Source organism: Lipotes vexillifer, unplaced genomic scaffold, assembly GCF_000442215.2.
Source record: "Lipotes vexillifer unplaced genomic scaffold, Lipotes_vexillifer_v1.1 scaffold457, whole genome shotgun sequence".
Lineage (NCBI taxonomy): Eukaryota > Metazoa > Chordata > Mammalia > Artiodactyla > Lipotidae > Lipotes > Lipotes vexillifer.
This window is the reverse complement of record NW_006781006.1, coordinates 302771-312749: the sequence shown is the minus strand read 5'-3', so window position 1 is coordinate 312749 and position 9979 is coordinate 302771. Positions and strand designations below refer to the sequence as shown.

The window sequence follows — 9979 nt, the reverse complement described above, 5'->3', positions numbered from 1 at the left end:
CAAGAACCATGCCACTCTGTTAGGTAAACTGATAAGAATGTTTTGCCTCCTGTTTTATTCAGGGGACAATTTATGTATTATACAATTTTGACTTTCCTGCCTGTGTCCTGCTGCCCAAAATGTGACAATTTTGTTCAACATTAGCACCGAATCAAATTATAAGACTCAAATCAGCCAACTTCCCTGGCAAAGGGTTGGCAGAGGTGAAAGGAGAGAACAGTGGAAAGACTGAGGCTAAGAATAGATTTTTTGGATTACTGGTAGATTTTTATCATGGTCTCCACTCACTTGCCATTATTAGCATGGGTAATTAATAGCTGGCTAGCTGGATTTCCTCTTAGTCTCAGGTTCTATCATAATTTGAGTGAGTTTAATCAGGACTGATGCTAATAAATGGATTTCTAGCCTGGACCCCTGGGAACTTTCCAGGGGATGGTGAGTGGAAGAACAACCGAGAACAACCAAGTGGCATCTTTGTCACTCTGCAGTTTCCTGCTGTGACAGATCACCCTGGAACATACACCTGCTTGTCCACAGTTATCATATGATATCCTTAGATACCATAATGATAGAATCCAATGTGTCAGCTTGGGTTTAAAAATATGTCTCTAGTGGCTTTCGTTTTTATTATTTCATGTTGTCTGGTTCTCATTATTTCTTATTTTTCACATTTCTGCATGTTAGTCTCTATATTCTGTTCATTTGTTATATTTTCATCTAAGATTCTTGAGGAAGGGTGTTTATTTTTTAGCAATCAGTGACACTATTTGGGAAGTGATGAGTTTTGCTATTGTATTTGCTGTACCTCTCAAAGTACAGTCCTCAAATGAAGGACTTGAAAACATGTATTACAGAGGAGCCTCTGGCTCTCGTCACAAGCTACACTTAGTGTATTAGATATACTCCACAAAATTCTACTGAATTTTAGTCCTCAGCAGGTTAAAAAAATTCCAGTTAGCAAAACACACAAATAGGTGACTAGAGACTGAATGTCTGTGTCCCCCGCAAAGTACATATGTTGAAACCCTAATCTCCAAGGTTCACCTGCTTTATTCTTTCTTGGTACTTGGTGGTGGGGCCTTTTGGGAGGTGTTTAGGTCATGAGAGCATAGCCCTCATGGATAGGACTTGCACCCTTACAAGAGGATCCAGAGAACCCTCTCACCTCTTTTACCACATGAGGACACAATGAAAAGACAGCTGTCAATGATGAACCAAGAAGCCGGCTCTCACCAGACACTGAATCTGCCAGTGCCTTGGTCTTGGACCTCTCAGCCTCCAGAACTATGAGAAATAAATTTTTGTTGTTTATAAGCCACCCAGTCTATGATATTTTTCTTATAGCAGCCCAAACAGACTAAGACACAGGCCTTCATCAATTCCAAGTTTAGACGTGTTTCTAACACCGGGGGACAAGGCCCACTCGCACTCAGCATGGGTAACTTTTTTGTAGCCAGTTCTTGTGTAAGTGCTTTCACTGTTCGTGATTTTTACACAGTCAGATTATCCTTTGGCCACAACTGTTCATGCATTTGAGCACAAGATCTTGAATATTTATTTGTTATCATATATCTGATATTCTGTAATTCTCAAAATAGTACCATCGCCTTATTACATAAACTCTCAATGCTACATGACCATTGATTAAAAAATACCCAATCACTGAGAGTCTCATAAACACCAAGAGCCTTGGGGTATGTCTTTAGGTGCACAGCTACATTCCTTCAACAGATGCATCTGCTAATTCATTTTTATCACTGCCTGCCCAAGCTGAATCAGAGAGCAGCCACCATGTTTCTTGTTAGGTGGATGCCCCAATAAACAGCAATAGCTGTGAAAGCCAGTGGAGAAGTGCATTTTCCCCTTTCACTGGAATTCTAATTTATTTGATGGGTTCTTAACTGCTGGGGAGAAAAGGGGTATGACCTTGCCCAAAGCCTGGAGAGCAGACTAAGTCTCTTTTGGGAGTAGAGGTGACATTTTATGGCTTTGTGCATTTCTCTCACATTGTTCATTGTCCTTTGGAAAACTCCTTTCAGAAGTCTCCCCATCTCAAGAAATTCTTCAACCCACAAATAAATTCTACCGAACCCACAGGATCCGAAACCCATAGACCCGGGTTCAGTTTCCCTCCTTAGAAGCTGCTGACTTAGCGTGTGTAGCTGGACCCTTTTCTGCAGCAGGGGCTAAGATTACTTTCATCCAAATTACAGGATGACAGTGGCCCCTAGTTTGGCAGCCCTGCAGAAGTAGGAACGGCCATGTTCAGCCGTGTTCAACCCACAAAGAATCCATCTTAAAAATATAGTCGTAGCTCATTCTTCCAAAAACCAAGCCAGACCCACATTGACCCACCCAGGTGCCAGCTCAGTTTCTGTGGAATCAGAAACATCCTGATGTTACAACGCCCAGTCTCCTGATCTTTTTCTTTTCTTTCTTTTTTGCCTACTCTTCCATTTTTCCAAATTACCTCTTGGCTGCCAATGACTTAGATTTGCCTGTTGGGAGGCTGGTAGTTGGGACTTAAAACCAAAGAGGCAGATGTCTCACAGGTTGTGTTCGCTAAAATTCTCTCCAGTTCTCTAAATTTCTCTAAATTTCAAAACTTATATTTTGAAATATAAGTTCAAAAAATCTCAAGGCCTAGTATCTATATATCTACATCTATGTTTCTTAAAGACTCACAACTCTTATGCAGTATAGATTGAGTTTTAGATGAAAGTTTATCCAAGAAATATTGATTGTGTATCTTTATGCAGTCAGAATGAGAATACAGTGGTGAACAAGACAGAAAGATCCCTGGTTTCCTAGAGTGGGCATTCTAGGAGCAGAATGGCTCCATAGAATTATCTACTTTATAAGTCAGAGAGAAAAATCGTGCTAGAAACTGGAAGGGAGTATGCATTTGCCATGTACTGTAGTGTAATATAGACACAGAATTGAAAAAAGAGATTTCACAGGAAAATATTTCAGGTCAATTACTTCCATTCAGGAAATACATGCTCATTATTTTCTTCAAACTTGAAATTACTTTTTCCTTTGAAGTTCTCTTGAATCTGTTATTATTCAGGATCCTATTCAATTTCTCATCAAATTGCCCTATTTGTAGCTTCCAAACGTTAACACCTCTATTCTGAAATGGAGCCTATAAAATGCGTTAGGGGCTTAAACTGTGTGTGAGGCAAAAATGGTATTTAAGCCCTTAATGAAATTATGAGCTTTGGAAAGTGTCGCATTTTGGGTTTATGGGAGTCTTCTTTCACTTCCTTTTTTGGGGGGTGGGGGTTAGGGAGGGTGGGAAATACTCAATACACGTTTACTATATTTATTGTCTTTTTTAAAATACAATTTTCATGAAGTAGCCGTTTTATGAACACTTCACACTGCTTGAAGGCATCTGTAAACTTCGTGTGTGTGTTTTTCCAACTCTCAAAGCAGTTCCTTCGTACTGCTCTGATTCTCACAGGCAGAAAAGCTAAACGTGTCTCTCGTCGCTTCACCGATCTTTCTCCAGAAAAGTGAAAGTGAAGAGAAAAGAAAATAGAGAAAAAAGGAGCACGGAGGAGGAGAGAGAAAAGGAGGGGAGAGAGTGGGGGGGTGGGGTAAGGGAGTCAGAAAATGAAGGAATACTAGAGCACTGGAGCACAGACTGCGGACGCGCAGACCCAGAGCAGCCACAGCGCGGAGCTGCTGGTGGCCACTGGCCCCCGGAGCTGCCAATCCGGGCGTAATCCTGTAGGAATTTCTCCCGGGTTTAGCGGGGAGTCACACTGCCGCCTCCCCTCCTCGAGACGCCGGGAGAAGCCCGGAGAAGCGGGCTCCGGAGGGAGGCTGGGAGCGGTAGAAGAGGAGGAGGAGAAAGGGAGGAGGACCCTGGGAGGGAGGCGTCGGCGCGGGAGGAGGAGGGGCGCAGCCGCTGAGCCACTAGCTCCGCTCCGACGCGCTTCTCTCCAGATACTCCGGGAGCTCCAGCCGCGCGGAACAGGCGCTCCCACCGCTCTGTACCCAAACTTCAGCTGCAGCTACATTCCAAGCCACCTAATTTATTCCTCAAAAATCAGAAACGGAGCCGCGACACGGGGAAGGAGTCCGCGGAGGAGTACAACAACAGCAGAGCAAGAAGAGCTCCAGAGAGCTGCCTCACCGGAGCAACAGCTAGGCATCGGTTGTGTAGGAACCAACAAGTGAGAAGGCGCCGCGTTCCCGGGGCGCAGCCGCAGGCGCAGCAGGAGGAAGCGAGAGCCCGGAGCCCGAGCTCCCGAGCCCGAGCGGCGGTCGCTGCGGCTGCTCTGCTCCGGTCCTTCTGCGCAGGCTGCGCCGGGCGCTGGGCGAGAGACTTCGTTTTTCCCTCGTTGCAAAGCGGCGGCTGGGAGCAGCCGGGTCCCGGGGAATATGCGGCGCGCTTGGATCCTGCTCACCTTGGGCTTGGTGGCCTGCGTGTCGGCGGAGTCGGTGAGTGGGCCAGGCTGGGGACGCGCGCGCCGTTTAGGGTGCAGAGACCGAGCAGAGTCCGCAGAGCCCGCGGGGAATCGGGGAGCGCCACCTGGGGGATGCCCCCCACTCCCAGTCGTGCCCCTCGGCCCCCGGGGATCTGCTGGGACAGATGAGCTCGCTCCTCCACTCCTCTCCCCCTTCGCTTCCCGCAGAAAAGCGCCGCTCGCTGGAGTTGTCCCGAGGTCCCCCGGGATGAGGGCAGGAGTACTGCAGTTTTGTCGAACCGCAGAGGCCCCTGAAGTCCCTCCCAACTTCTTCGCAGTCGGAGGGTCTTGCTGCGTGGCCGGGAAGGACCGATGGGGAGGGGTGGCCGGAGAGAGGAAGCCCGGATAGGGCTGCGAGGGAACTGGTCCCCTCCGCGCGCTCCCCGAGACCCGGAGACGCCCTGGAAACCTTGGGGTCCCTTCTCCTGCACACCATCCCCCGCCCAGCCCCCACGCCAGCTTTCCTACTCGATTGAATGCAGGTTCTGGGGAGATGGGGCTCAGCTTTAAGAAACCCTTGAGTGTCCGGAGAGGAAAGTTTGCAAAAAGTTCTTTTGTTTGATGTTCCTCTGGCTGGGGCAAGGGAGCAGACACTACGTGGAAACGCTACCGGCGGAGGCGCAGTCCTCGGTCCTGCGGTGGGTGAGCGGAACGCGCCCGAAAATGCCGGGGTGCGGGCCGCTGGACTCCCGGTGGTGCGGCGACTCGTGCTTCCTGCGGGGCGGGGGCAGCTCGCGGGCCCTTAGGGACAGGAGGGCATTTCAGTACGGATTGCACTCGAGTGCAGCAGCGGGGCGAGGCGGGGTACTGTGACACTGCGATCGGCCTCGGGTCGCCCGGCCGCTCGGAGACCGAGGCTTCCATCCCGCCATGCTTGCCCTCGTGGGACCCGGCGGGAGTACCCCGAGGCCCGGAGGAGTCTCTTCTCCGGCGGGGCCGGCTGCGGGCACCCAGCCTCCCTCCCCGGCCTCGGCCGTGGGAACTTGGTTTCTCCTGCTCTGGGTCGCGTTTCGGGGGGTTGGAGCTTGTTTCCTTAAGACGCCCAATGAGCGCCCTCTAAAGAGAACTGCCTGCTGGGCTTTCACTTGTGCTTGGCGGCCCCTACCTGGGCGCCCTGAGCTTTGTCCGCGATCCCGTCTGCAGCCTCAGTGCGGTCCGGGGTCTCGGTTAGGGAGTGCAGCTGTTTCTGTCCCTTCCAGTTCCCCGTATCTCCTCCCTTTGCCACCGAATAACTTGTCCATGTCTAATAAACTGAACCGCCTCTTCGAAGACAAATAATGTCATCTTTAGAGGTGGTTTTGTGAGTTTTCCCCCCTCGCCTTTGGCGTGTTATTTCTCCCTTCTCCCCCCACCCCAGCCCACTTTTTTGAATTGATGCGATTTAGGATTGGGAAACCTCTTTGGCACTAAGCAGCAGATGGGCATTTTTCATCGGTGTGGGAGCCTCTGTGTGTGCTAGCCGGTGCCCAAACGTTAGGCGAGATTGGAGAGCAATCTCCAGGATTGCAGGATTGCAATCCTGCAATCTGCAGGATTGTAAACTGAACACAGTAGGTGAGAATTTGGGTGCTCCGGCTGTAGAATAGAACTCCGAAACTTATCAGCATTTCTCTTTGGCAAGTGATCGTTTTATCCCTTGGGATTGGTAATCTCCCAGCCAGTTATGGACTTTGGCTCTTTGCACACCGAAAGGGAGAGATTCTCTGTTTATTTCAGAAAAACATTATTGCTTATCTTGTTGCAAAACAGGGCAAAGGGAGAACTCCATCTAAAGATTTTCAGGAGAAGCCTGCCTGCCTAAAAAGCTGTACTGGGTTAAGGACGTCCCTTTTTTGCTGAGTCCTGTTTATAAATTTGCTAGAAAGTGTTGATGTTTGGGGATTCTAGAGGAATAATGTCTCCTTGGAGTTTTGCATAAATCTGACAGTGCTTTTTTTTTTTTTTTTTTACCATCTTTAATGGAGTATAATTGCTTTACAATGTTGTGTTAGTTTCTGCTGTACAACAAAGTGAATCAGCTATATGTATACATATATCCCCATATCCCCTCCCTCTTGCGTCTCCCTCCCACCCTCTCTATCCCACCCCTCTAGGTGGACACAAAGCACCGAGCTGATCTCTCTCTGACAGTGCTTCTTAAGGGAGCTTTTTGGCTGAACTCTACCTGTCTTCTCTGGTGACACCTCTACCCCCAACTCTGTGCCTTTGGGGTTCTAATATTTCTCATTTCCAACTAGAATTGGATGCTTTCCAAGTGAGCTGTTTCACTGTGGTAGATACTGTTTTCAGTAATTGGAGTATCATTCAAAAGGGTGATTAGATATTTTTAAAATGTCAACTTGAAGACTGTAGCAGAGTCTTTGTTAGGCAGTGAGTCAATTTTTCTCAATAGAAGCTTTTTCAAGGCCCAGGACAGCCATTTAAATTACTTTTCAGCCACTGTTTCACATGTAGCAGCATAAATGTATGCGAAGTTGAAAGACTTCACTTTTCAACATTTAGTTATTAGAGTACATTATTTCCAATACTTCTAATTTTAATTGGAAAACTGCAACTGTTTTCTGGGAGTTAGAAGTAGTGATCATCTGAGCGTAAAGCCTCTCATTTTTAAAAGGAAAAACATCCCCAGTTAGTGCATTCTTGAGTTTTATACTAAGTTCAAGGTGGGGGGGGGGGAAGAAAAGAGGTTCTCAGCAACCAAGGCTCAAAGCTGTCTGTGGAAAGGAACTGGTGGCCCTGCCTTTCTGGACGCTGGAGACAGCAGGGCGAGCCTGGTCATGGCGATGCATTTATACCTCCCACTGGCATGCGAGAGGAAAGACTGAGAGAGTGTGACAGTAGTGATATGCTGCTGCTTTTCTATCAATTTTTTACATGACTGTTTATCTTCAGAAATAATACATTGCAGACTGCCATAAACACGTAATTTGAACTGGAAGTATGTTTAAGGAAAGGAAGCGTTTTGAACTAGTGGAATTTTTTGCACATGCTTAGATGTGTGTAAATTAAAAGAAACTGTCAAGTCATTTGGACCCATGCATTACGTCTCAGTGTATTATGAAAGGCAGGCATTGGAAAGCTTGCATTTGAAGGAAAAATTAAATTGGAACCATATAACCTTTTGCAGTTCTTTAGAAAAATACATTTTGGCTGCTCTAGTAATCTGGCAAATCATACTTGCTAGGGAGTCTTAGAGAAATAAGGGCTCTTTCTCTGTTAGTTGGATATTAGCAGTAGGTAGATGTCACTTGAGAAGGAAAGATCTTATTAAGACCAGGCTTGTGGAAGATGGGCATCCAGAGGAATTTGAGTACACGCTCCAACTCCTGCTTCTGGGACCTGGAACGTATAATTTTGATGGTGCTTGCCATTTGAGGAACTGTGGAATATGATTACACACAAGGCACCTTGAATAATCATTAGTTTGGAAGGGATTTCAAAAGATCATCTAGTTTTTTCCTGCATAGAACTCGTTCTCAAGTCTCCTAGAAGCCCCCAGAGACCTGACTGGCCAGCTTCAGGGGGCCCGGAGTCTCCTCAGGTTGGCAAAGCCTGAGGCTGACCAAGCCACACAGAGCCCAGCCAGCTCTGTCAATTCAGGTTTACAGGGAGTCCGGTGGCTTAACACCACAGTGCTATCGGCATGTCAGCTGGCAGTGATCTTAAGTCATGTGAAGAATGTCATCTGAGTTTAGATTCTCACGAGATTATCTCTCCTCCTTTGCCAAAAATCAAACCAAAAGATCTTGCCCATCGTTTTTTTCTTCCCAAGACAGAAGACCTGCTGTTCATGTCACTGTCGAAGGTACATTCCGGTATTCCAAAACCACCTAATTCTTTCATGCACCAGAAGCCAAAATAAAGTTTTAGAGAAAAGCAAGAAGTAATGAAGAAGAGCTTTCACTGAAAACAAGCCACTCTTTTTTAGTCACCTCTGCCAGTGCCATCATCTTAATTCTAGATTTGAATCGGATTTGAATGTTTTGTTTTTTTGTTTGTTTTTTTTTTTGCGGTACGCGGGCCTCTCACTGCTGTGGCCTCTCCCGTTGCGGAGCACAGGCTCCGGATGCGCAGGCTCAGCGGCCATGGCTCACGGGCCCAGCCGCTCCGCGGCATGTGGGATCTTCCCGGACCGGGGCGCGAACCCATGTCCCCTGCATCGGCAGGCGGACTCTCAACCACTGCGCCACCGGGGAAGCCCCGGATTTGAATCTTGAAGTCAGGTCCTTGACCCGTTCATCTTTGTTGACTTCCGTGACCAGTTGGCCACTATATGCACCTACGTGTTGTTCATTCCATGATATTTATTCAGCATCTGTTGTATTAAGTGCTCAGGATAAAGGCATAATCAAGCCAGGCAGCCAGGAGGTGCTCCCCTTCAGGTTTTTCTCTGTTGGCACCTTACCAGCATGTGCCCCATGTCAACAGCCTTGCCATTCCCTTCCTGGCCCAGATGCTCACCTGCTGTTTGACTTACCCTGTACCCCTTGGATTGTGTTTCCTTGTTATCATGGTGTGGAGTCTAAATACCTCTGCCAGATTTATATGATGCTCCAGAATATCACTCCTTCCTAGTTAGTCCCGCCCCCCTGCCCCCATCCCTCTGCATCACGTCTCCCCGCCCTCGCCCACTCATCTCACTTTTGTGAACGCTCCCTGGACATAGCCACCTCTTCAGTGTTTCTCCTTTTAAATTCTGTTGATTCAGATCCAAGCTCCAGACAGCCTTTCATGACTGATCTAGCCATTGTTTTTCTCTTTCTGTAAATAGTAAGGCAGACTGACAATCAGAATCAATGTTAAGTATGTAAAAATAGAGATTTCAGGGCCTTCTAACAATCAGAAGCCTAAAGGGGGTGGGGGGATTTGTATTTTTATAAAGCATCTCAGATGATGCTAATGAATTAGCTACATTTGGGAACCACTGGTCTAGTCACACACTTTACCCCTTCTACATGCTATTTTGTGTTAGTCCTGGGGCTCCCAGGGGTAAGAAGCTTTGTGACCCTGAGGTACCAGCGTAGATACAAAGGGTTTGGGTGGGGGAGATGTTGGTACTTTGCCGCTTACTCCGTGTTAGGACTTGGACAAGATACTGACACTTTGAGTCACTTAGAAAAATACATATGTGCATGTGCATATAAATTGCACCTGAGAATGCTTTTATAACAGGATTGTTGTGAGGCTAAAATGAGGGAGCATGGGAGTGGTACCTGACGCACAGAAAGTAAGTGTCGTTTTTTTTCCTCCTTCTTTCTTGGGCTGTTTTCTTGACTATGAAATGAGAGAGCCATATATGATATTCTTGAGGCCCCTCAGCCCTCTGATATTTTGGAGACTGGCACTGTCTGAGGGGAAGGTTTCCACACCTTTGACCCCTGTGGTAAACGCCTGTTGATGCTCCATACTTAAGGGCAGGTGCCCATGGCTGGAGCAGTCAGGGTCAGTTGGTCCTGCCGAAGCTCCCTTTTGCTCTGGCCACTGAAGACAGTGTGGGCTGG

General features: G+C 47.5%; 1 protein-coding gene across 2 annotated transcripts in view; it reads left to right on the top strand.

Moving 5' to 3' along the window:
- Positions 1–3789: 3789 nt before the first annotated feature.
- Positions 3790–9979, top strand: part of SDC2 (syndecan 2) — a 124199-nt gene continuing 118009 nt past the window's right edge. Inside the window, exon 1 of one of the 2 annotated variants that reach the window (XM_007454419.1) lies at positions 3790–4452. In XM_007454419.1, the coding sequence (XP_007454481.1) occupies positions 4393–4452 (60 nt within the window). In that variant the 5' untranslated portion in view covers positions 3790–4392. The remainder of the gene's footprint in view (positions 4453–9979) is intronic. The other variant, XM_007454420.1, reaches the window with a different exon arrangement.